Source organism: Nyctereutes procyonoides, unplaced genomic scaffold (assembly GCF_905146905.1).
Source record: "Nyctereutes procyonoides isolate TBG_1078 unplaced genomic scaffold, NYPRO_anot_genome, whole genome shotgun sequence".
Lineage (NCBI taxonomy): Eukaryota > Metazoa > Chordata > Mammalia > Carnivora > Canidae > Nyctereutes > Nyctereutes procyonoides.
The window spans coordinates 67,604,966-67,632,728 of record NW_026575126.1 but is presented as its reverse complement, the minus strand read 5'-3'; the positions used below and the strand labels follow the sequence as shown (position 1 = coordinate 67,632,728).

Sequence of the window (27,763 nt, the reverse complement as noted above, 5' to 3'; positions counted from 1 at the left end):
TGAGAGTAACACACACAACGCCAATGTCAGCGCAAAACTGGCCCGATGCGAGAGATGGTGCTCTAGAGGACCCATCGGCCAAAGGAACGCTGGTTCCTGCAGGCGTGTTAATACATCACGAGGCCGGTTCCCCAGGGACTGTGGGATCCGCCCTGGCTCTAAGGAGACATGCGCTGAGGGATTTGGGCACGTGGAGCGCGACTGCCTACCAACCTGGCCTCAGATGTTTCCGTGAAAAGCAAAAAGCGTCACATCAAGAGAAAGAGCAAACAGGGCTGTGTGGTACATGGTGGACTGAGGTGGGGGTGCACAAGTGTTCACTGTCCTCTCATTTTTAACTTTACTAATGAGCTTGAGCATCTTTTAAAAGTTTGGGGAAAATATTTCACAATACATTCTTTGCAGATAGCTTAGAGAATCAGAAAGTAACTAATGAGCAAGTCTACATTTTCTTCCATTTAGGAAAGCAAAAATCATGTGTGTTAAAAAGGTATTTCTGAAAAATACAGTCATTTGCTGTATGAGAAATATGCTGTAGAAATGTAGAACCAAATGCCTATTTCTCTAGCTTTGGCTCACTCAGAATAAGAGAACCTTAATTTTCAAATGACCCAAACGTACATCTACTGAGGTAGACCCATGAGGCCAGAGCTGGAACGTGCCATGCAGTCTCCTGACCAGCCCAGCTCAGCAGCAGGTAATGAGACCACGCCCAGTGGATCAGGTGACCTTACAAAGTCTTTGGGCTTGCAGCATGAACATCTGGGTGTTAAAAATGGGCTGAAGCAGATGGTGCTTTAATGGTTTACCAAGGCACCATGTGTAGCGGGAAAAAGAAACCATTAGTAAGTTATTTCTTACTTAGAGGGCTAGTCAGTACAGATTAAGACTCTTCTAAGTGAATCTTGTAAGACTGATCTCTATGCTGATTTCTTCTGACAGCTAAAGACTTTATAAGCTAAATGACATACACACTAACTGACATTTATTCTCCTTACCAGGATGTATTATTAAACTTTATAATTATCCAGAGCTAAAAATTTCATATATTTTTTTCTACTTATGGACCAAATCATTCAGATAAACCAACACTCCACTAAATCACAACCATGAGAACCATTGCCTTCTTTTATAGATTAGGCTTTACTTTCCAGCCCCAAAGTGTCTTCTCGCTGGCTAAAGACAGACAGGTTGAGGGTAGGAGTGTGTCCCCAGCCATCCAAACATGGAATACCCCCACAGAATGAGCCCTCCACAATTTGATTAGCTTGCCCTGTCCGAGACATACCGCTCTTGTAGCGTTCCCGCTGCTCTATTTTCAGGGTCAGGTACAGGGTCCGGATGGGAAAATAGACCGCCTGGGGATACACGCGTCCAACCTGCTCAGAGACATGGAACATAAAGAGCACTGCTCATCACTGTGCTTCTGGATGATGACAATTTGTACAGAAAGTCACTGCTGCCACTTGTCAATGGGCTGGGGTCTACCTCTGAACCAAGGAGACAAATACTGCACCATAGGGGCTCATGTATGAGTCCGGATTAAACAGCAGGTAAAATGCCTAGTTTACCTCTAAAAGATCTGAGAAAGATCAACACAGTGTATGTACTCTGCCTGGGGACTATTAAAGACAGAAACCACATTTACCTTTGATTCGGGAAATCTGAAGACAACAAAACACACTGGTCTCTGGATCTCACTCAGCCAAGTAATGGGACAACATGTAAGGTCAGTCTTTATGCTAGGCACAATTCACTGGGAACTGGAAGTAGATTCTAACTGACAAATAGGTTCATTAGGGAGAAACTTCATATAACCGCAGCAAGGAGGATACAGAAGATTTTCTGTTTAAGGTAAGAAACACTTGCCTTACCAAACTGGGGTTTTATGGCTTCTTCAAAATGCCAGAATAGCTAGTTACTCAGACCCTTCCAAATGTGCCTATGAAAAGACAGGAATAGAGTCTAGCTCTGCCACAGGCCACACAATAGCTGGCTAACATACATTAAGAGATGTCTGATGAATGATTACATCACATAGACTGAATCTACATCCCAGGAGATAAATTCTAGGCAAAATGCCAATACCCAGGCACATTGCTGCAGGCTTTAAAGGGGGAAAAATAAAACTATTTCTGGGTACAACATGGATGATGAGTCACATGTAAAGGGCAAAGCAAGCTGGAGACAGAATGATGAGCAGCAAGTTCCTAAATGCTTGGTTAGGATGCTCTTCATTCATGAGGAGTCAGTCACAGGTGCTATACGACATACAGCGTTCTCCAAATTCCCACCGTTGGGGGCCTTCCTCTACTCATCAGGCTTTTCACACCAAGGGACAACCTGAAATCATCTCAAATCATGGTCATGAAAACCTTCCTATGGGATCCCAGTGTGTCCCATTTCCTAACCACATGCACAGTGCACACAGCTTTCACCCAGAAGAACCACACGAGGGATGACAACTGCTACAATTATGAAGACTTTAGTCAGAAGGTAAGTTTGGCTGCAAAATATCAGATACACATTTCACTAATTCAGAGGATTCATTAGTAACTGCACATTTTAAAAGAACGCTTGTTTTACTTGCATCTTTGTGTGGCAATATATGCAAGCAAAGAAATCAGCATTTTATTACTGTAAAGATCTAACAGATTATTTTGTTCCAATCATTTTTAAATGTGCTTTAGATCAAGTGATGTCTAATGTGTATACCTTCCTACACATGAAATGAAGGCATAATTTTCTCATGAACAAAGAGACCTTGTTACTCCCACCTGGCTAATAAGGTTCAAAAGCAGCTTTCCCTCAGAGCCCACCAGGCAGGTGAGCAGCTGTGGGATCCAGGCCAGCCACTGAATGGGCGGAACCCCAATGCAGTACTTGTCCACAGCATCTGCCAGAGTGTTTTTGTCATCATCAAAGCTCAAAAGCCACAGCACCTAAGATAGAAGAAAAATCCCAGAGGTGAATGAAACTTCTGAGGCCCTTCAAGTGACTTTCTGCCAACGTTAAAACAGCATATAGAATAGCCTTACTGGCAATGTGGGAAAATATGTCCAAAAGGACAAACAATATTGCTAAACTTAATGTATACAATATACAAAGGAAACCCCAAATGCAAATACAGTTCTTACCAAGATTAAACATTACTGCCAATCACTAACTGACCCAATCAGCCGCAAGCAGTGGCGAGTGACTCAAGAGCCTATCAATTTGCTAATTCACACTCACGACATCACCAAAACAAAGTGGACTTTTGCTAAAAATCTGTGATGAACACCACCCTGGAATGAGGCGCCCACAAATGTCTGAAACAATTACATCGAGAAGTAGGCAAATATCTAGAGAACTTCTCTGTGTGTGTCACCACAGCTGGTGTGTGTTTCTGGAGTCGGCTTTAAATACTAGATGCTGATATTCATTCCCAATTTGGACATTCAGGGGCTCTAAGAAATCCAAACCTTTAATGCAACAAAACAGAAAAGCAGAATGGTCTATTTTTAAGTTTTCTACAAGGATTAATTCTGGGTTTGTTTTAAAGATTTTATTTGGGGGGGGGGGAGAGCATGAGTGGGGTGAGGGGCAGAGGAAGAAGCAGACTCCCCACTTAGCCTGATGCTGGGTTCAATCCCAGCCCAGGACTCCAGGATCATGACCTGAACCGAAGGCAGATGCTTAACCGACTGAGCCACTCAAGTGCCCCTAATTCTGGGTTTTATTTATGTTATTTCTTGAGACAGAAGAGAGGGTGCAACATGGAAGAAAGAATCACAGTTTTAAGCAGCATCTTTGGGCAGGTGCACATCTGCCACCAGCCCTGTCCTCCATGCTGTGCTGGGGCAACATGGGACAGAAATCCACCAAGCGTGACCATACCCTGTAGTGTCTCTAGAAATCATGTGATCCCACGTCACCTGCGACTAAAGTGGAGCAGCTCTAGGACTGTGTGCACCTCTCCTGCAAGTGAGAGGGGAGAATCTACCAGGTATCAGGCGGGTAAGCTCTCCTGGCAGCCTACTTGTCAGTCTGTAGGAATCTGTGTCCAGGGTGAGGTCCCAAGAACACTGGACTTGACTCCCAGGACTGATGCCAGGCATGGTTTTGCTGCTTTAAAGTCCTGGGACTCCAGGTATGTTAGGCCTCAGTTTTCTTAGCTTTCTACTGAACTATGACAGACACTGAGAAGAGTGATGGGAATGGACAGTGTCACCACAAAATGTCTTACCTCCAGCATGGATGAGGAAAGAGCTGGCTTCCCGTGCAAACCTGTAGGCTATCAGGCAGCCTTTGGTGAAAAGTAGTTATTTTGGCCTTACCTTGGCTAAGTATTTCCTTGACTTGCTCTCATTCTGATGTCGGCATGCATGCAGGTAACAGGTAATGGCAGACACCCCCAGATGTAGCTGCCGCTCCTTCACAAAGATGTTTTCCAGATAATCACCCCACATGGCCCAAGCTTTCACCAGCACATCATGCATTTGCACAGCTGCAGAAAATGCTTTGTTTGCTTCCTCAGATCTGTGAAAAGACAAAATCAAAATGATTTTTTTTTAGTGAGCTTCATGTAACAAAGTCAGCCATATTAAAACGAGTAATTCAGTGGCATTTAGTACCTTAACACTGTCATACAACTGCCACTCTATCGGGTGCCACAACACTGTTACTATCCCAAAAGAAGACCCCATAATGTGGAGCAGTCACTCTCCATCTTCCGCAATGTCTAGTCCCTGGGGACCAGCAGCCCACTTTCTGGCTCTATGGATTGACCTATTTTGTGTCTCTCATAGAAACGGAATCGTGTATTATGTGACTTTTCATGCCTGGCTTCTCTCACTTAGCACAGATTTTTTGAGGTTCACCCATGCTGTAGCAGGTGTCAACACATTCTTTTTTTTTTTTTAATATTTTATTTATTTATTCATGATAGACATAGAGAGAGAGGCAGAGACACAGGCAGAGGGAGAAGCAGGCTCCATGCCAGAAGCCCGACGTGGGACTCAATCCCGGGACTCAGGATCGCGCCCTGGGCCAAAGGCAGGCGCCAAACCGCTGAGCCACCCAGGGATCCCCAACACATTCCTTTTTACATCTGAATACTACTTTGTGTCTCTACACTGTGCTTTGCTTATCCATTCATTTGAGTTGTTTTGACATTTTGGCTACTGTGAACAGCGCTGCTACAAACATTCATGGGCAAGAACCTGCTTGGGCACCCGTTTTCAAGTCTTTTGGGTATATACCTAAGAGTGGAATTCCTGGGTCATAGGGGAATTCTGTGTTTAAGTTTTTGAGGAACTCATGAACTATTTCCCACAGTGGCTGCACCACATTACTATCTGCAAATAAGAGACAGCTTTACATCTTCCAACAACGTACAAGACATGAGAGAAATAGATACTCATATCCCTCATGAATATAAATGCAAACCAAACCCAACAGCATATGAAAAGGATTATACACCATGATCAAGTAGCATTTATCACAGCAATGCAAGGTGTTGGGTCAACATATAAATAAATAAATAAATAAATAAATAAATAAATAAACAAACAAACAAACAACCCATGTGATGCATTACATTAGCAGAAGGAAAAAGAAACACACAATCATCTCAGCTGGTACAGGAAAAGCATTTGTCGAAATCCAACACCCTTTCATGATAAACACATCCAACTAGTTACAGAAGGAAACTATTTTAACATAATAAAGGTCACACAGGAAAAGCCCACAGGTAACATCTTACTCAATTGTGAAGAACTAAAAGGTTTTCCTCTTTGACCAGGAACAACACAAGAACTTTCACCACTTCTATTGAACTTACTACCGGGAAGTCCTGGGTAGAGCAATCAGGCAAGAAAAAAGTAAAAGCATCCAGATTGGAAAGGAAGATGTACAACTATCTCCACTTGCAGATGACATAATCTCATATACAGAAAACCCTAAAGAAGACACACACACACACACACACACACACACACACACACACACACACCAGAGCAAATAAACATTTGGCAAAGTTGAAAATTTAAGAGTAACATACAAAACTCGGGTGTATTTCTATACTTTAGCTATGTAGAATCTGGAAATAAAATTCACTAATATCAGTAGGAATAAAATATTTAGAAATACATTTAGCATAAGAAATACAAGACTTGTAATGCTAAAAAATGTAAAACACTATTAAGTGAAAACACTGTTAAATAAATATCATTTGTTCATGAGCTGGAAGATTTAACACTGTTATGATGGTAACACCAAATTCACCTATAGATTCACTGCGATCAATCACTCCAATTCCAAAGATCTCTTTTGCAGAAACGGAGAATCTAAAACTCATGTGGAAATGTCAAGGAAAGGACAAATACCATTTGCTTCAATGTGGATGGAACTGGAGGGTATTATGCTGAGTGAAATAAGTCAATCAGAGGAGGACAATCATCACATGGTTTCACTCATACAGGGAATATAAAAAACAGTGAAAGGGATCCTAAGGGAAAGGAGAAAAAATGAGTGGGAAATATCAGAGAGGCTGACAGAACATGAGAGACTCCTAACTCAGGGAAACAAACAAGGGGTAGTGGAAGGGGAGGTGGGCGGGGGGATGGGGTGACTGGGTGACGGGCACTGAGGAGGGCACTGGGTGTTATACTATATATTGGCAAATCGAACTACAATAAAAAAAATATACAAAAAAAAAGGGGGGAAATGTTAGGGATTCCAAACAGCCAAAACCATCCTGGAAATGAATAAAGTTGAAGAACACTCCCCAATTCCAAATCTTACTGTAAAGCAACAGTAAGCAACACTGTGCGGCCCCAGCATAAGGATGGATATACATTAATGGAACAGACATGAATGTCCAGAAACAAACCTTTACCTTTCTGGTCGGCTAACTTTCCAAAAGGCTGCCAAGGCCCTTCTATGGGAAAGAAGTCTTTTCAACAACTGGTGCTGGGACACAGATTATACACATGTGAAAGAATGTATTTGGACCACTATCTCCTGCCACATATAAAAATTAACTAAAAATGGTTAAAGACCTGACTGAAGAGCTAACCCTGTTAAGACTCTTCAAAGAACTCATAGGAATAAATCTTGTGATTTTAAGTTAGGTGATGGTGTCATAGCTAAAGACATGAGAAGTATGAGCAACCCAAGAAAACAGATACACTTAACTTCAAAATGAGAAGCTTTGTGCATTAAGGGCATAATCAGGAAAGTGAGAAGACAGCCTCCAGAAAGCATGAAAATTCTACAACCGTGTACCTCAGAGACACTTACATCCAAATGTCTCAGAATTAGAGCTGGGTGATAAAAAGCCAAATAATCCAACCTAGTCATGGACAAAGTTAACTGAACACACGTTTCTGTCAAGAAGACAAACAAATGGCATAGAAAAAACACTCAACATCACCGATCAACAGGAAAATGACAATCAAAACCAGTGAGGCACCACTTCATACTCATGAGCACAGCTACAATCAGAAAAATGGGAAGCAACAACTGCTGGCAAAGATGTGGAGAAGCTAGAAACTCAAAAAACTCTGCTGGTGGGAGTGTGAAATGGTGCAGCCACTTGGAAAACCATCTTGCAGTTTCTCAAAAAGATAAAGAAATACCACACGACCAAGCAAATTCACCCCATATGCCCCAGGCAAGTGAGAACAAACGCTTACACAAAACCTTGTATGTGAACGCTCACAGCCACCTTACAGTAATCACACGTGGAAATGGTCCAAATGTTCGCTGATTGTTAATGCATAAATAAAACATATAGACACGCTGTGGAGTATTATTCACCCACAAAAAGGAACTAAGTACTAACACGGGCTATAGCACATGAAAACATGATGTTGAGTGAAGGCAGCCAGGCACAAAAGGGCAAAGGATTCCATTTATTCAAAATGTTCAAAATAGGGCAGCCTGGGTGGCTCAGCGGTTTAGCACCGCCTTCAGCCCAGGGCCTGATCCTGGAGACCCAGGATCAAGTCCCAAGTCAGGCTCCCTGCATGGAGCCTGCTTCTCCCTCTGCCGCTCTCGCTTTCTCTGTGTTTCTCATGAATAAAAAAATCTTTAAAAAACAAAACAAAATGTTCAGAACAAGAACATCACAGAGATAGAAAGATTAGTGGATGTCAGGGTACAAAGGAAGGAGAAAACAGGGAGTGACTGCTAACAGGTATATGGTTTCTTTTGAGGATAATGGAAATGTTTTACAATTAGCAGGTGGTGATGGTTGTACAACACCATTAATGTGCTAAACCCACTGAACTGTACACTTCTGAATGGTGTATTTTAGGTCACGTGAATTTGAAATGTTAAAAAAAAATTTTATCTTGACAATATCACTTCCTTATTTAAAATAAGCTAAAAATGCAACCCCTTTTATTGAAATGTAAAAAGTGGGCTTTACAGCTCTACATATGGCAATAAGCAGCATCTTAATATATTTCATCAGTACCCTTTTAACAAAATTTCATCTCATGTTCATTTCTCTAAAGCAGGGTTCTAGGACCTTTTTCTGTAATGGGCCAGACACTAAATGGATTTCTGCTTTGTGGGCCAAACAATTTGTCACAGCTACTCCGTTCTGTGGCTATAGTGTGAAAGCAGCCATAGACAACATCAGTGAGGATGGGTGTGTTCCAAGACATCATTTACAAAAACCAGATGCTGGCCGAATTTGGCCTGCAGGTCAGAGCTGACTGACCCCGTTCTAAAATAAGAACTGTTTCCATAAAAGGAATCAAATCAACTCTAGTCCAAAATGTCATGCTATGAAAATGGGGAAATGTATTTATGTTCTCAGTTCTGTGTTTAAGCAATTCATTTCTAAAAAGTGTCTTTAAGTACTACACATCAAACTGGCTAATCAATCTGCTCTAAGTTACTATCTTCACAGAGACAGACTACCTGGAGAATCATCTCTGACAACTATCACTAAATCATACCGACTTTAAGCTGCAGCTTCACAATGACTTCAAGTTATAACTAAGTTGATGAATTTTTCTCCTCCTGTATAACATACATACTTGTTGATCTGAGCCAAGAACATTCCCTTCAGTGCGTAAAATTCAGCTGTCATCTCTTTTGTAAAGTATTTCAAGTTTGTGGATTCAATAACTTCAAGACCCTGTTTAAAAAAAAAAAGGAAAAAAGCTCTTGAAATTTTTAGACAGTGATGTTAAAACAGCATTAAAATATTTCTCTAGGTAGTAAGTCCTAAGGGTCATCGACAAGCAACTTAAGTTGAGAGCCAACTTGCTACCATGAACAGTTCTTGCCTGACAAGCATACTTCAACGGAATCGCTAAATGCCACATTCGATCCTGATACCTTAAAGATATTTTCTTCCAAAGCTTTGTATGCCTAAGTCCGTTTCACTGTTTTCATTAATATTCCTCTCAACATCATCAAAATCTACTTTTACATCCATAATCCTGCTGTTTTTCATTTTCTCTCCTTAAATATATTAACCAAGGACAAGGTGAAACAGAAACCATAAAGTGGTCCTTCAACACTCAAGTGGTATCTTTTCCCTTTCTAGTTGTGAAGGGACTGTTTCCTGCTAATAATGCTGTGTTTATATAAAGTTCTGACCCTCCTTTCCTGCTTTCTGTACCAGGAGTTTCCATATGGGTACTTGTACTCCACCAGACCTCCTCAGCAGAGGGGGTAGGCACCAGCTTCCGTTGACACTCTACCTGCATACACTCGTTTTTCCCCATGACTCCCGCCAGCTGGAGGTAGCATTTGACTTGCTGTCGAATCTTCTGGAAGCAATCAACGATAGGCACAGTTGGAATAGTATGAATGCGACTTAGTATGTCCAGAGCTACGTTGACCAGTCCTTGTTTACGGGCGATCTTCCCATACTGGATGATCGCCGATGCAGATGCGTGAACCCCAAGCATGGCGTTGTTTGAACTTGGGTCATGCTGAGAACTGTTTTCATAGGCAGTTACAATAGCTAGAGAGCAAAGAAAAGAGCTATCAGTCCCTGCCAAACATTTCTCAAAGTGTTCCGCAATAAGGCTTGAATAAAAAATAAAAAACACGCACATGTGGCTTATGAAAACGGGAAGCTCTGTGACAAACCTTCATTGCTTTTCCTTGGGTTTTATACAAGGAAGATATTTTATATAAAAATAAGAGGTTAAGCAGCACTGCCTAATGGCTGAGCATTAGCATCGTGGCTAACTAAATCAGAAAGGTGGCTCTGAAGAGGTGCTTGACAGCTTGAAGGGAGGAGCAGAGAGGACCAGGACACCTGGAGAAGGCTCCACAAGCCACTGTCAAGCAGCATCTTCTCAGGGTGCCTCCGCCATGAGCGCCACACCCTGGAGCTCAGATCCCACCGTCTGTACTCCCAGTGGGAACTGTTCTCACCAGAGAAGCATTAGCAGGTGGGGAGAAGCTCCTCGTCTCTCACTGCCCTCACCTTTACCCTCACCAGACCAACCACCACCTACCAAACCTGCCAGAAAATAGAACATCTGGTGAAAGAAAAAACAAAAACAAAAAAAACCAAACCCACAACAAAACCAAGACACGAAAGCAGAACAGTGGGATGTCTGGAAAATTACATGATGAATGCATGCTGGACCAGGTGGGTTTACCCTGGTAATGATGCTGCCTCCACATGAACACGCTGCTCCAGTGCGACAAGTCGTCAGACACGATGGGCAGCCTGTTCCTCCACGTCTTCACCACTGTCTTCATGTCATGCAGGCTGTTGTTCCTGCCCAGGTTGGTCGGCTGTAAGCCAGCATTTATTTGTGCGGCTTCTTGCAGTTCAATGATCTGCTGGGCTGCCTGAATGGGACCAGAAGGGATTCCACAGTGAGCAGCAGGATAAGAAGTAGATGAGGAAAATAAACCAGAGTCCATCAGCTATCTGGTGACTGTAAAGCTTTCATGACTCACTTATACTGAAGGAAGCACTCGAGCTTGTCCAGATACCGCAAATCCACATTTTGTCTACTCCTCACCCTAAACTCTGCTCTTGTGATCCCCCCACTTTTAAAAGCTCAGCTGTGGGGCACCTGGGTGGCTCAGTGGTTGAGTGTCTGCCCTTGGCTCAGGTCGAGATCCCAGGGATTGAGTCCCGCATCAGGCTCCCTATGCCTGCTTCTCTCTCTCTGCCTGTCTCTCATGAATGAATAAAATCTTGAAAAGAAAAGAAAAGACAACAACAACAAAAAACTCAGCTCTGTGGCTACTGTGAGATAGGAGAGGGAGCACAGTGGTGCAGGCAGCACACTTCACTAACGGGTAGCTCCCCAAACTGTCTCTTTATTATTCCCTTTGCCATCAACTAAGCCAGGCTCTCCTACTGAAGGCTCAGGTCAGAATAGTCTGGTCCATCGGCCCTCAGGGTCTCCAGCCACACTTAAACCCCATGGCCATACTAAGCATCTCAAAACATGGTTTGGGCGATCCCTTTGGGCTGGCACATATGCTTTCTATCACGTCCCTCACGAGTCTGTCCCCTTTACACCCCAGATGAGCTGCTGGCTCCAAATGCCCTGGCCACAACTTTGAGCCCATCCCAAGTCTACCCACCCATAAGGTTCCACTCCCCTCCCATGGGGTTCTCTCCCTTCACTAAATCCCATGTTCACTCTCCACCCTACTGCATGGCACCGAATCAGTCTCCCTCGTTTTAAATTTTGCCTCTTATGGCTGTCCTCCCTTTCCAGCTGGACACTCTTCTGGAGCAGAATCTCGGTTTTAAACTTATTAGAACCTCCTGAGCACAGCACCTAGATTTAGTACTTGCTGGCCTACTGACTGATCTTAACTGCAGACACTGCCTGCAAGAAGCTCCACTTTCCATCTGTGCCTTGAGTTCAGTGCATTACCTTCAGTTTTCTTTTTTTTAATGTATTTTTTTAAATTTTTATTTATTTATGATAGTCACAGAGAGAGAGAGAGAGAGAGAGAGAGAGAGAGAGAGGCAGAGACACAGACAGAGGGAGAAGCAGGCTCCATGCACCGGGAGCCTGACGTGGGATTCGATCCCGGGTCTCCAGGATCGCGCCCTGGGCCAAAGGCAGGCGCCAAACCGCTGTGCCACCCAGGGATCCCTACCTTCAGTTTTCTGCACACTTTTCTTGCCAAGAGCTTACTGAAAGCACAACAGTGCAGTATGTGTTTTACAACAGCTTCACTGAGATACAATTAAAACATCACTGAAATTCCCTTTATAGTGTACAATTCAGTAGTTTCTAGGACGTTCCCGAAGTCATATAATCTTCATCTGTACATGGGAACGCCTACCTTATTCCCAAAAGTGGCCCTGGATCTGCCAGCAGCCTCTTCCCATCCTCTTTCCTGCCGCAGGGTGGGATCTGCATCATTTCAGCACATTTCCCCATCCTTGACACTCCTCACAGATGCAATACAGCATGCATCCCTCTGTGCCCACTTCTCCACTCAGTGTGTTGCTAAGGCTCACCCTTGCTGCAATGGGCCTTTGCCGAATGCCAGTCGGCTGCCTGGATCTGCCACTGTTTATTGATTTAACAGGTGGTGGCCATCTGGGCAGTTTCCACATTTTGGCCATTATTGGATATTGCTGTCATGAACATCAGTGGACCAGTGTTTGTATGGTCATGTTTTAATTTCTCTAGGATCAAAACTGCTATCCTACAGGAATTCCGTACTTAGTATTTTAAGGAACTGTCAGAGTATTTCCAGTCTATTTTACAATCCCATCAGTTCCAATTTCTCCACATCCTTACCAACTCTCATTATTGTCTTTATTCCAGCAGCGTAGGGGATAGGAGATATCTCACTGTGGTTTTAATTTGCATTTCCCTAAGGACAAATGATGAGCAATTTTTCCCGCGCATATAAGCTCATTTGTGTATCTCCTTTATAAATAAAATTAGTTTCTTTATCAAATTTGGGCAGTTTTCAGGCATAATTTCTTCCAATACTCCTTCTGGCCCCTCTTCTGGCTCCATTTCCTCTGGGACCCCCACTAAGTATGCTGGTACACTACTCTATTCTATTGTATGTAGAACGCAACCACTTAAGTCTATGCTCGGTTGGCTTAGTGGCCAGCCAGGGAGCCAGAGATGTAAGTGAACGACCAGAACCACCAAGTCGCTCAGCATTTGCTAAGGGGCCGTGTGCCTGCTGTGGCCTGCATTCAACACTCAGCTGGGCAATTTTCAGTTATGCCTTAGCCATCACTTCCTGCTTATATGGATCCTCAAGGTCAGGCAGAGAGGTGGGAGAAGTACAATCTGTGCAGAGGAGCACTGTGTGCGAGGGGCTGTAGGAGAGCCTGTGTCAGAGCCTGGCAAGTGAAGGTGGCCTGTGTGGCTGGAATGAACCATCAGAAACAGTGCAGATGATCCAGCAAGGAAGAGGCTAAGGCGCAGGCTATGCAACCAGCACTCTGCAGTCTCATGTTGCACAGTGGCATCACACTGATGGGGTATAATGGGCATTAAAGAAAATGCTTAGAGCAAAAATGAGAATCATCAAAATCACTTCTTAAACGTCCTCTGTCATTTACATCCCATGGAAGCTCTAAAAATGAGACGCAACATTTTATTTCTCTATATTTTGACCCTGGCCTTTCTTTTACTGAGAACGAGTTTAAATGAGAGAGGACAAGATGAATGGAAGGATTTTCCTTCCTGCCGTCCAGCTCGGTTTATGGACCTACGCCTGCCTGGACAGGAGGTGGGATGCAGCGACAAGCCCACAAGACTCCTGGGTAAGCGTGCCTCACCCACCTGGAGAAGAGGCGTATGCACGTGGGACACCACATGGGGCAGCCGCCGCCACTCACGGATGGCCAAACTGCTTGCCATTTCCACCAGGCGCTCGATGAAGCTGAGCTGCTGCTCCTCGGGGTGGCAAATAGCCAGGTATCCACGGTACATGTTGACTTTCCAAGCCATCTCTTTGGGACAACTTACTTCCACCTGGTGGTGAAAGAACATCACATGGGAAGCAATGGGCAATTTTCCTCTCAATGTGAAGGGTCAAAAATGCAAGCCAATTTTTTTATAGCCAATTATGCAAGGCAATAGACAGAAATTAAGCTATGAATAAATGCTTACTTTCTTTAGAGAAGTCATGCATTTAGACTGCATTTTTCTGAATACTTTCCTTTTCCAAATACTAGTGAGTAGCCAATCTCTATAGGTTCTTTGCCTTAAGTCATCAGCAGTTCCAGAAAAGAGAGAAACCAATCAACCCTGTTGTGACAGGCCAGATTAACAATCACCACTTGGCTACAAAGTCAGTCAGCAAATTTCCAAAGTATTAAACATATGTTCATCTCCACTCTGATAAATACAATTTGGAATTGTTTCCAATTCGTATTGTTATCCTAGGACATCAATCCAATTTGTTCCACATTACAAGAAAGCAAAAGGCAACAATTCTGACTGATAAGAAGAGAACATAAATTGGACTGTCATTCAAAAGCCACACTCTGTTACCTACTATAAAATCTCCCCCCCCCAAAAAAAATAAATAAAATAAAATAAAATCTCCCCCAGAGTTTTCACATCTTGGTTGTCAGTTCTATCATGAAGGAGAGCCCAGAGCTGTCACATTTCCTCTCCCTGGTTCTGAGCCTGCCCCCACTCCCACCTGGCTCAGAGCCCATAAAAGTTCCATGTGCTCACCACTTCTTGCCCTTGCAAGCTGTTTGCCTAACCTTTTAAAGAAAGCACTAGATGGGATGCCTGGGTGGCTCAGCAGTTGAGCATCTGCTTTTGGTGCAGGGCATGATCCCAGAGCCCCAGGATCGAGTCTGGCATCGGGCCTCCTGCATGGACCTATTTCTCCCTCTGCCTATGTCTCTGCCTCTCTCATGAATAAATAAAATCTTAAAAAAAAAAAAAAGATACTTGGGTATTTAAATGTGAAAAGAAAAAATAAATGTGAAAACATTGCTTATTAAAAAAAAAAAAACCTTAAAGCACTAGAACTCATCTCAGTTTATCAATCTCTAACAGTTATTTACAAACATAAGTGATAAAAATGAAGGCCTTTTCAAAAATAATCTCTGTGTGTAAGAACAAAGGATATATCTGTTGAAAGTATTTTATAGAATTTGCTGTCACAAAATCAACGTAACATTTGTTTTGAAGCAGCTTTCGGTAATGATAAAAAATTACACACATTTTAGTGCCAAAATACTATCTGCCTGAATGATATTAAGTATAATGATGATGATGGTGCCATCCTGCATTTATGTAACTCTTTGGCTTATTTTTTTGACATCTTACTTCTTTATTTTTTTATTTTATTTTATTTTATTTTTTTACATCTTACTTCTTTAAAGGACATTCACACTCATGGCCTCTCTTCTATCTCAATAATCCAACAATGAAGAAATTTAGGAAGACAAACTTGTCAAAACATCTGCTTCCAACGTGATCCTCTAAAATCATACCAATCTCACACTTTCTGGGCTTAAACACTATTCAAGATGGGCTTCTGTCAATCACCACATCTGTCTTCCATAACACTAAGAACAAAGGCATCTCCTATTTTCTCACCCCCCAAAACAAGCTACCCTCCATCGAGTATATCAAACCTAGAAACAATCATACTTCTTTAAGCAGTCCTGAAATCATAATGCACAGAACAAAATCAGAAGTAACCTGAGGGGGTTTTTCCTTAACATATCAGTAAACGAGTACATAATTTTGGACCATCTATTTGGACCAAGACTATCTGAATTTACTACAGACTACCCAGAATGTTTATTCATATACTTTGAACTTTTTCTAATCAGTAAAAGCATTACAGTTTTTAGAAAATTAAGGGTTTCTGAAAGAAAAAAGTCATTTCTCAGCCCTACAGACAGCATGACACTACATGAATCCAGCTAAGTGAAACCCTGGAAAGGGAGAAGAAAGGAAATGCCAGAGTGAGCTATAAATATTTACTCAGCAGAACCTTTATCAGAGCAAAGAAATAACAATCCATTATAAATGCATTTTGTTACAAACAAGATATACATTTTACTGATGTAATTGGTTACATACATCTGGCATAAACTCCCTGCATCAAATGAGCAGTTTCCAGATCCCAGACCCAAATGCAAGCCTTGAGCTATCTCCACCCCCTGTGGTTCACTTTCTCAGTTCTACCATCTTTTACATGTTCCATGTTTGTTAAAAAGTGACATCTGTAATGACATAAACATGGTAGCCATGAGACTGGTTAAAATTTCAGGTTCATCATTTCAAAGACAGTAACTATAATCTCAGGATGTGTTTTACGAGAAGAGAACTTCATATTACAAGAAGGGAACAAACGAGTCCTGCTGGGTAAAAGGGCAGGTGAGAACAGGATGACACACTTCCTCCACCCTCCACTCCAACCATGAATACCACATGGAAAAGGTAGAAAGATGAGGAGCAGAAGCAGGGAAAGGGGCTGAGGGAGAATATGAGGGAAGGGCCCAGATATAGGAAATGATAAAGAGCAACAGTAATGGCTGCCTCTGAAGACCGTCTAAGGCAAAAATCATAACCTTTCATGGGGCTCAGATGACAGAGAGCTGTGCTGTCCAAGACTGTGGCTTTTGGATTCCCCCTGGTAGGAAAAAGAGAACAGGGCTTTTGGGCTCACTCTCCCGCTGTGCACCGAATTCCTCCGGATGGAAGTTAATTTAAAAACTGTGGAACTCAAACTCATGACTCAGCTTCACTTATACTTCACTTCCACCACAGAACATGTTCTCAATACAACAATGCTTCATTCAGCAGATACCTGCCGACAGCAGCTACTAACCTACCAGGCCCAGTGCATGATTCACCCTTGCTGCGCTCACCTCCAGCAGCACTCTTGCACCAGTTCCACCACAACAAACGAATGCTTAATCTAACTCCCAAATTGCACAAATCTGGGAAGTGTTAAGAGAGAACCAAAAATAACACTTGTTTCCCAAGAGCTATCTTTCACCTGCCAAACTGCCCAGCTTGTTCTAAGTGACGAGAACTTGCTAGAGATCCACGGCTTCATGAAAGGACCACACACAGCTGCCGAGATCATCATCTGACTCTGGGAGGGGCACTTGGTGGTTGGGAGGGTGTCTCACCTGCACCAATGCCTCCTTCATGGCTGTCCAGTTGGACACCCGCCAAGCACACTCCAGGACCAGGTAAGGGTTTATGTGACCTTTGGACTGGCCGTATTCCGTCAAGGCTTCCCACTGGTTCAGCTCCTTAGAACACCTGGAAGACCAGGGATTCAAGAGCAAGTTCAATTACCAACACACTCACAGATTCAGAGAGGGTAAAGTGTAAGATTTTAAGTTGTTTACTGCCATTCTGCAGGGGAAAAAAAAAATCCCCCCTACAGGGCAAAGGGTGGGCTTGCAAGGTGCCCACTGCAATGAGCCCCCAGCTCTCTGAAATACACTGACCCCCTGGAACACCTAGAGCCACCCACCACACAGCAAAGTCCAAAGTACCAGAGCTTGTGGGGAGGCAGAGATCGTTTGTTTCTCCAATGGTCGCTTTTAATTAGTCACATATTTAATGCTGTTCTGAGATTGTTCTTTTCCTTCTAAGGCCATAAAGAAAATAGCAAAGCTCCCCTTTAACAGCACTCATTACTAGAAAATTTCAGAGACTTTTCTTCTACCAGTTTCCCTAACAGACTCCTGAGTACGTCAAGCACTTGGGCCTACCGAATCCAATGGTCCTCCCAGAGCTGGTATTCTGGAAAAATAGCAGGGGATGCATTACTCCTCTCATGCTCCTTCTTGGCTTTGTCCATCGCCTTTTCGTAAGATTCTTGTGCCTGAGGAAGTTAATAATGCTTTCAATTACTTAGGGCAAGCTGGAACTCAGGTCTGGGGGCAGCCTACATGGTTCTCTATAAGATCACTGCCACCTGAGGCTCTGCACATGCAGGGAACAGAGGCGCCACATAATCCCCCACAGGACAGATGCAGCCAACAGAGACTGCCGCGCCCCGGGGCACATCTCTCTGTCCTTCAGCAAGGACAGCAGAAGGCACAGCTCATGCCTGTGCTTCTGGTGTTTCTGTGGCTCAGTACCCCTACCATGGGACTGAGACCCATATCCTGGGATGGTGGCCACACTTCAATGAAGGACAAACGTGAGGATTAAAGTTTAAACACTAACTACAATCTACCTGCCATTTCCAACAGGACCACTGACTGCAGATAAAATGCATCCACATTTAGCATCTAATGTTAAAAGGTTCAGGACTGAGTTTCAAAAATGTTCACGTCCTACACGTAGGTTTCTCTTAAACGGAGACTCCAATCAAAGGGTCTTTATATGTAAGATAAACGCTTGAAATAAACCAGTGAATTTATCTAGTATGAACCCTGACTTGAGAACGTTAGAAACGACTTCTCCTCAAGTCCACGGCCTGGCCAGGGGACGGGCCTCTGGTGTCTACCTGCTCAAAGAACCCGTGCTGCTCGTATGCAATGGCAGTCGCAGTCTCAGAGTACTTGCAGCGCTTCTGCCACAGCCCAGCCCACATATCTTCCTCTTGTAACAAGGAGTACAGTTCAGCAAGGGAGTCCAGTATCTCCTGAAAACAGAGCATGGTTTCTTAAGAGCTTGTGACAAAAACATTTTCTTCCCAATAAAGCAACTTCACTGTGCTGTAACTTAAAATACCTGGGGAGAGGTTTACTAGAATGGGGAGATCACCGGCCAAGACGACAGAGAGGCGGGGCTCACCTGCTGTGGTGGTGTTATGCTCTCCTGCTCATAAAACTCCGTTGTTTGTTTTGGCTTAATCTGAAGACTCAGACCTTTCTCAAAAGCCTGGTGCTCTAGCATTAACGTGGAGCGGAACCAAAGGTTGTGCGTCTTCCCCAAGTACTTCAGAACGCAGGGTCTGATGGGGATCGGGGGCACACACTGGGACATGGCCTCCACAAAGCAGTTCAACGCGCTGGGCTGACAATCACGCTGCACCTGATGGCTGCCACTACACAAGAACGGGCTAATCTCACCGGCCAGAGCCTGAAACCAAAGAGCATGGCAACTGAAGTCTTCACTATCTTATGTAGCATCTGATAGGATTTTGGAGAATTCACTTATTAGATTACAGTGAGCAGTTTCCTTGTCCTGTGAAGCTTAGAGACCTTTCTTTCACAATATTTATCAAAACCTAAAACTACATTTTCCAAAACGGGGTTTATTTATAGTTTTAAAGATTTTATTTATTTATGAAAGACATATATAGAGAGAGACGCAGACTTCCTGCGGGAAGCCCAATGTGGGACTCGATCCCACGCCCTGAATCAAAGGCAAATATGCTCAACTACTGACCCACCCAAGTGCCCCCCTGAAACAGGATTTAAAATATATACTCACGTGTTGCTGTCTGTCAGACAGAATTTTCCACAATCTGGGAAAAAGTTGGACCCATGTCTTTTCTGCCAGTGTTGTTGAAATGTGACACAGCTGGACAAAAGCGCTGAGCAGTGCTCCCGTCTACAGAAACAACAAAGATTCATGTGGCCATGCGGGTGCTTCATATGTCCAAGCTCAGGACACTACTGTCTCATGCTTTATCAGACATTCCTCCACTTTCAAACGTTCACAGATTGAGCAAGTGTCATGTCAGAGCAAAAACACAGATTCTGAGCATCAGGAACCCATGGTGTGCTTAGCAGCTAGTGATATGCCTACTTTTTTTTTTTTTTTTTTTTACCTTTCAATTATCTGAGAAGGGCAAATGCAAGGCTGGTGCAGATGTGCAAACGAGAGGCACAGAGATGCCACCAAAGCAGAGGCCACTGGAAACGTGAAAAAGAAAAGAGGAGGAGCACATGCATAGGAGGTAAGTCACTGGCCAAAAAGTACAACTGTGAAGAACAAATCAGGGACTGAGAGAACTCAAGAGTCTGTGCAGCTGACCGTGGGCAAGAGTGGACAGTGAGCAGCCTGGCCTGGAACAGGATGCTTGCCCTGCCCTGCAAGAGGGGTCAGGGTAGGAAACTCAGGGCCCAAAAACTAAACCAAATCCACAGATGCCTCTGGCTTTGTCCACAGCTTTGCTGTTTCTGGAAGTCTGAATTAGCTGCCAATACTTCCTATCAACAGGCAGGTTTGCAGCTGGCTTGAAGCCTCCTGGGCCAGTGGAGCCCACCTCCTCACAGAGACAGGGCTCCAGTGATGGGGGGTCATAATTATGCTATCCTTACTTCAACGGCAAATCGAAGAAAGAAAATCACTCCCATATTCCTATCTACCAAAAATGCAGAAAGCAAAGATATAATATTTTAAAGAAAATGAGTGAAGACATTTAAATAATGAATGCTCCTTGCTGGTAATAGACCACCCCATGAAGAAGACCATGATAAAATGAGCCTGGATGACCTCACATGGGTGGTCCCTCCTCCTTGGCCACTATGTCAGCTGCCTCCTGGCTCCAGGTCAATTTAGCAGAGGCCAAAGCACTGAAGGGCCACACATGATCACAGACCTGCCAATAAAGACACTTGTCTCGAGGGCAGATGGGGGATTCTATAGGTTCCTGGCTTGTTCTCATTCACACAATCCCATAGAGAGAGGTAAATACGTGTGTGCATGCTGTGGTGGCCCTACAATACCAGGGAGATTAGGGAGGGGACACTGGCTTCCACAGATGTCCCAAGGAATAAAATGGTCAATTCTGGGACAAGATGCCCACAGCAGAAAAGAGAGCAAGTGTGCCTGGTTTCGTGAAGGACCTGTCTGGATGCTTCTTAGTCCCTCTAGACTTAGAAACAAACAGCCTGGAAGTGCCGACTGGCCCCTGTCCACTTCACAGGTCAAGGAGCTTCGAGAATGAAAATGTCAGGGCTAAACTGACTTACAAAAATGCAGTGATTTAGAACCCTACTTTGCTCTAAAAAAAATGACTTCTATAAACACATGATATAGTAACATGAACACCATTCCCTGTGACTCCCTAAGCCACCTGGCGGCTTTGCTATTCTCTGTAGCACTCATCACCTGACACAGTACATACTGACTTTATTTCTTTCTGTTTATTACTTTCCCTACTATAACAAAGGCTCCATGAGGGCTGGCTCCTCTTGTCTATTTCATTCAGTTATTCAGTATTGCTATAATGTACTCGGATTTCTACAACGAGCTGATCGTTACACTCATGCCAAAGCAACCAGTAAGTCAATATCTACATGGGGACTTATTGTGATGACTGTTAGCCAAGAAAGGCCTTTAGGTTTGGGGGCATAGATCCTCCATCCCTCCTCCTGACAGTGATGACAAGAGGGACAGGGGCCTGGTAAAGTCTTCAGTCTGTAAATGAGAGAACCTTCCATCTACACGTTAAGGATGCTGATTTCTGTCCCATGCACCAGAAGACCAAGTGTTATATGTTTATCAACACATAAATAATTACTCAGATATAAAAGCTCAAAGGTTGATTTAATACACAAAATCAGGGTAGGTTACCAGAGAAATTACATGTTGAAACTATTTGTGAGAAGTAGTTTCTAATTTTTTTTCACCTAGGCTCACGATATGAACAGAATCATCACTGTTTCTTTGTAATACTCCTCAAAATGAACTTGACATATGGAACCTTAACTAATTCTCCTAGTTTTTTTTTGTTTAAAGATTTTGATTTATTTAAGAGAGAGTGTGTGCATGCATGAGTGGGGAAGGAGCAGAAGGAGAGGGAGATTCGGACTTCTGCTGAGCAGGGAGCCCAATTATGGGGCTCCATCCCAGGACCTTGAGATCAGGACCTGAGCCGAAGGCAGATACTTAAGCAACTGAACCCACCCACCAGGTGCCCCTGGATTCTCTTAATCTTTAACTAGAAATGATTACACCTAACAATTAACCTGAGAGTTTGTGGAAGTGAGAGTTTAGATACACTTGGAGGACCTCTCCTTGCACAGTGACATAGACTTTGTTTACCATGTTAACCTATTCTCATTTCTTCCCTTTTACTGCACTTGAAAAATAATCATGTATTTTTCATCATATATTTAGTAAACAATTTTACCATTTCTTTCAAAGGGTAGCAGTGGAAAAATTAACTTCTTTTTCTTATTTTCTCCCACAAGATGCTATAAAGATTTGTTTGAGACTTGTTTCTCAAATCTTTATAGAGAATATCCACTTTAGAGTCTCATGGAACTATGATGGTGTCAATTGAGAAAGGAAAGAAAGCTACCTATAACTTGTAGAAGACAGTTTCACGTCACTGTGGCATAATCCTACTTTAGGATTCAATATATTTAGTGGGGGAAAAAGAACCACCCTCCCTCTGAACTTGCACACAGACCTTCACTTCCCGGAGAGTATCAAGGAACTTGTCGTGTCTATTGGTTAACATGTGCAGCTGGTTCCCAATGTCCTTTTCAGAAAGTTCTTTGGTTTTGGGTGTGCTGGTCTGGTCACCAGGAGCCAGCTCAATATCAATCTCTACATCCTGCAAAACAAAACACAAATAGGTAAAACCAAAAGATCAAATGGTTGAAGAAAACAAAACAAACAGGACTCTTACAAGCTTCTTGTTACATTTTTGGCAAGTAAAATTTTAGTCAGGTTCCTGGAAATTTATAATTATTTAAATAATCTTAAGTTCTAAAATAACAAGCGGATTAACTAGATCAGAACTCTCTTTTTTTTATGTAACACTAAAGGGGAGAAGGAAAAAAGCCAAAACAACACTAAGGAAAGGTCACTGTTTTGCTCTCCTATTTAGATTGGGTTAAGTAAAATGAAAAATAAAGTATAAACTTTAAACAGTAAAAATAATAAATATAAGGCACTAAAAGAATTACAGCCCGTCATATCCTCACAATGCAATTGTTGTCTTCCTCATTCAGATTAAGAATATTGTCAGGGTCACTGTGCAGAATCTGTTGGCACAATGTTTTATAGAACTTATTTCCAAAAGGAATAAATCTTATTTCTGTCTGAAGCTTCTGAGAAGTCACAGCCAAAATCTAGTCATCAAACCAGCCTCCAAATCAAGTTATCCCCATTTGGTATGTGTCCTTGAAAAGGCAGAAGAATCTCTTCAAAGTAGGTAATTTAGTTCACACAGAATTACAGAAGGAAAAGATCATATCACTAAATGATCTAGTGTTTAGCAAGAGAGAAGAAAAGTTTAAATTCTCATTTGTTAATGAGTAGATATCCTACATGTAGAAGAGGGATCAAGCTATCCTTTTTTTTTTTCTTAAGATTTTATTTATTTATTTATTCATGAGAGACACAGAAAGAGAGAGCGAGAGAGAGGCACAGACACAGGCAGAGGGCAAAGCAGGCTCCATGCAGGGAGCCTGATGTGGGACTCGATTCTGAGTCTCCAGGATCACAACCTGGACTGAAGGCAGCGCTAAACTGCTGAGCGACTGGGGCTGCCCTTAAGCTATCCCTTTTAAAGCAAAGAAGGTGCCTCCTCCTTTAATACTGGCTGCAGCTGCCTTTTTTTTTTTTTTTTTTTTTTAAGATTTTATTTCTTAGAGAGAATGTGTGGGCACTTGTGTGAGCAAGGGGAGAGGGACACAGAGGGAGAAGGGGAAGCAGACTCCCTGCTGAGTGTGGGGCCTGATGCTGGCCAGTCTTACCACCTTGAGATTGTGACCTGAGCTGAGACCTGAGCCGAAAGCAAGAGTCAGATGCTCAACCAATTGTGCCACTTGGGCACCTGTGGATGACTACTTCTAAAACCCAACACTCCAAGGAGAGATAGCTTCTGACAGCCAACAACCTAAAGGAGACACAATTTAAATTTCTATGCTGGGAGCCATTCCTCTTGGAGTGTTAAGGGCCATTAAGACATAATGGCCAGTTCTTGGCTCCAGGGCTGCCCCTGCCAGGATGAGATGGAGATTCAGGAGGTTCACAGCAAGCTGTTGGTTGGAACCCCCTGGAGCCATGGTGGGTATTCCTCCCTAGAGTAGTGCTAACACAACATGCGCTACCTTTCACTTGGAGAGAAAAATCACCAAACACTAGGATATCCTATACTAAGCAGCACTAGCTCATGATAAAGTGACCTATCTCAAAATTAAATGGCATTACGAGATGCTTATCAATTCAACCCAAGTCTCCACCAACAGAAGAACGGATAATGAAGGCATGGTGTGTATATACATATGTTGCAGTATTCTTTAGCCATAAAAAAAAATAAATAAATAAATCTTGCCATTTACAACAACATGAATGGATCTTGAGGACATTTTGCTAAGTGAAATAAGTCAAATACCATATGATCTCACTCATGTGGAATCTTATACACACACACAATCTCATAAGAGAGCAGATTGGTGCTTGTCAGAGGCAGGGAGATCAGGAATGAGCAAAATGGGTCAAGGTGGTCAAAAGGTACAAACTTCCAGTTATAAAGTGAGTCCTGGGGATGTCACGCACAGCGTGGTGACTACAGTTAACAATACTGTACTGGATACTTGAAAGGTGCTAAGAGAGTAAACAGTAAAAGTTCTCATTATAAAAAAATATTTTTTTGTAACTGTGTGGTGACAGATATTAACTAGACTTACTGTAGTGACTGTTCAGTAACATATACAAGTTAATACTGAATCCTGTTGGACACCTGAATCTAATGTAATTCATGTCAACTGTATCTCAATAAAAAAGAAAGAAAAATCTAATTGAACACAAGTACCATATTCTGAACTCTGAGGTAGAGACAGGTTTTAAATATGCAAATCTTGCCGTCCCACCTCCCCAAAATCTAAGGCTGATACAAAATTCATCAATGGAAACAGAAACATTGCTGTGAGAAGGAGGCACTATGCAATCTGGAGCATTACCTCCTCTTTGGACTCGCTGTTCTCTCGCTCCCGAGGCTCCTGCTTGACATGTGTGACCATGGCGAAGGCTGCGCGGTCGTGGCTATCAGCCAGGTTGATGACGTTGGTGATGGATGGAAGCATAGCTCCTTGGCAGCTGGTACCAATGGGAGTGCTCTTCTCACACACTGCCAGAAGCAGCTGAAGAGAGTTTATGAAAAAGCAGACAAACCTAGGACATTTGTCCGGCATTTGGGGTGCAGGGACCCATGGTTAAGACCTAGTCCTCTTGACTGGAGTGCACCTGCTGTGGACTCCTGGGCTCACAACTCTGCTGTCTGCTTCTCCTCAGCTTAGACGGAGAGTCTGAACCTCTCTTCCAGACACCACTCACTCAGGACCTCTGACTCCATGTTTAAGCATAAATTCATTACCTTTCTCCCCCACCAGATGAGCTTCCACCTGCCTTCAACTCGTGAATGGACTAAGTTCCTAACTCATCGACTTCCTCTTCTCAAACCTGTCTCTTTACACAAAGCTGACCTGAGTGTTCTTCTTCCTGTGTCCCCTGGTGGCTTCCCATGGCCCTGAGGGGACAGTACAAGCTCCTCAGCGTGGCTCACAAACTCTCTGTAACGTGACACTCCACACTCACACCTAACACTTCCCTGATGAGTCCCCACATCCCAGTATGCTTCACCACTTGGCCACTGCCCCTCAACTAAGTCACTCTTGCATTTTGGAGGCAAATATTTCTTGAGTACCCACTTGGTGCTGTGAGGCTCCGGTGGAGCTGAAGTGTCAGAGGAAGGATAAGACCCATATCAACACATAAACAGACACATACTAAAAAACAAAACAAACAAAAAATTCCCAAAACCAAACCCAAACAAAAAGGCACATACATACTCACTGTAATAACATGTCCATGAGATGGGGAGACTAAAAGAAAAATAAGGACCCTGCTCTAGCCTGCTGTTAAGAATGTTGCCTGTGTGAGAACACAAGAGGCCAGCAGGATGGAGGTCAGCACAGGGCTGGAGGGAGAGGCAACAGTCTGGTCACTCGGGGGCAAGAAAGACTGTATCCTGGAAGTTTGATTTTGTGCCAAGTACAAAGGCAAGAAGTGACACAATCTCCTTTATTTAGGACAATTCTGTCACAATAGCAAAACTGTGGTGGGTAGGAGGAAAGTGTTGACAGTGAGCAAACTGTTCTTGTCATCCTTGTGAGCAATGATGGTGGCCACACAAGGGAGGAAGGAGAAGAACGGCTGAGAAGCAGGTGGCCTGAACTGGTAACACTTGGTGACAGACCAGAGAGGACAAATGGGGGGAAGGATCGGCAGATCCCCAGCTTGTGCCCTATAACCTGTCCTTTCACCATCAATTCCAGTGTACCTACCACAGGTTAAGGTTGTTTTCATCTTTGTATGAAAGATGTACCCGACCCAGGGCCTGGCACCTAACAGCAACCGAGTCTCTCGAATGAAAGATGAACAAATCAGGAACTCTGCCCGTGTGGCCATTAGCCAAGTTCCAAACACATGCCATTATGAAACGCACGTGCAGTACCAACATAGACATGTCAATGAGCTCTCCCTGACACCCAGTACACAAGGCCCTTCTTCCCCTGAAAAGAACTTCGCTATCTTCGGTCTCATTGGACAAAGTAACGTGGTGACCTTTGGGTTTCACACCTTCCACACCAGCAGATTAGAATCATCCACATAGCATTGATAACCTATGGGAAACTAGGTTGCCTAGTGCAGTAGGCAGGTAACTAAGCCAATGAAAGCGGATTTCAGTAACACACAAGAAATTGGAAGTCTCACTACAATCCTATCAGAAATGTCATGAATATCCGACCACCCACTAGAACGGTCTGACTGGCCTACCCAGGCCCCTGTTACTGGCACCCTGATTCCTCACACTGAGGGATCAAAGTCCATGGCTTTGTTGGGCTGGTCTGGCCTGGCTGCTCTACCTTCCTGCTCTAAGAATGACGGGACCTGACAATCCCAGTTCATGGTGTCTTTAAGGACATGTAGATAGAATTTACAATTTTCGTATCTGAAGAAAATGAACCCTTTAGCTATAAACTAAGGAAAACCATTCCATTTTCTAAGAGCTTAAAATCACCCTTAAAAAAAAAACAAAAAAAAAAACCCTTCAACTTAAGCACAACTTTAAAAGTGTTTGTCTCTTCCTAGAAGAGATAAATACAGTGGAGGTTTCCAATTCATCTTAGACAATGTTAACACCTCCTAGTTTCAATGCCCTGGCCACTGATGGTGAGCTGAGCCCATCCTACCTCAATACACTGCTTAATCCAGAAGTGGTTTCCCATGGCTTCCCAATTCTGGGAACAGGTCACATAAAGCAGGCGCTCATAGACCCGACGTTTCATTGAGTTGTCAAAAACCTCGAAAAACTTTGCCCTGATGAGAGGCTGGGCACAACGCAGCCCAGAGAGGAAGGCCGGCTCAAGTTTTGCAGTCAGTTCACTGCCAGACAGGGTCTCGTCCCTGAAATGGAAGGAGTAACACCGGGTGAAGAGCCACACAAGCGGGGGCCTCTGCAGGCCTTAAGCCAGTGAGCTGAAGACAAGCGGGCACCAACATTCCAAAACACCAATATGAAAGCCAAGGGTGTATCACAAATCAACCTGAGCTGATGTAGCATTCAAGCAAAAGGTGCATTAATCATGCCAAAATATGTTACAAGATTTAGTATTTACATGGATATTTGAGATTTAACAATCATGAAAAGATTGTTACATCAGTTTGTCAAAGGACACAATGTGGACACACACATGCAATAATTGGTTAACCGCAGTTATTACCTGTAGACATAGTTCACGAGGTCTAAAAATTGGGCATTTAATTCGAGGTCCTCCGGAAAGCGCTTTTCTATGTAGGCCATCATTTTCACAAGCAAAATGGACTTCTCCCGGAGTGTAGGCGTCTATATGAATTGGGTGTATATATAT

The 27,763-nt window shown here is 43.3% G+C and overlaps 1 protein-coding gene across 6 annotated transcripts in view; it reads right to left on the bottom strand.

Annotated features, from left to right (window-relative positions):
* The window catches only part of TRRAP (transformation/transcription domain associated protein), a 116,005-nt gene that overhangs the window by 17,408 nt on the left and 70,834 nt on the right, over positions 1-27,763 (bottom strand). For 4 of the 6 annotated variants that reach the window (XM_055339442.1, XM_055339448.1, XM_055339446.1 and 1 more), the window contains 16 exons: positions 27,617-27,738; positions 27,086-27,299; positions 24,794-24,973; positions 22,291-22,437; positions 19,359-19,478; positions 18,717-19,004; positions 18,427-18,564; positions 17,684-17,796; positions 17,090-17,225; positions 13,758-13,949; positions 10,623-10,818; positions 9,708-9,973; positions 9,036-9,136; positions 4,320-4,521; positions 2,778-2,942; positions 1,289-1,379 (listed from right to left, as the gene is read on the bottom strand). In XM_055339442.1, coding sequence (XP_055195417.1) covers positions 1,289-1,379; positions 2,778-2,942; positions 4,320-4,521; positions 9,036-9,136; positions 9,708-9,973; positions 10,623-10,818; positions 13,758-13,949; positions 17,090-17,225; positions 17,684-17,796; positions 18,427-18,564; positions 18,717-19,004; positions 19,359-19,478; positions 22,291-22,437; positions 24,794-24,973; positions 27,086-27,299; positions 27,617-27,738 — 2,671 coding nt within the window. Of the gene's footprint in view, positions 1-1,288; positions 1,380-2,777; positions 2,943-4,319; positions 4,522-9,035; positions 9,137-9,707; positions 9,974-10,589; positions 10,819-13,757; positions 13,950-17,089; positions 17,226-17,683; positions 17,797-18,426; positions 18,565-18,716; positions 19,005-19,358; positions 19,479-22,290; positions 22,438-24,793; positions 24,974-27,085; positions 27,300-27,616; positions 27,739-27,763 lie in introns of all 6 variants that reach the window. The other 2 variants (XM_055339444.1, XM_055339445.1) reach the window with 1 other exon arrangement.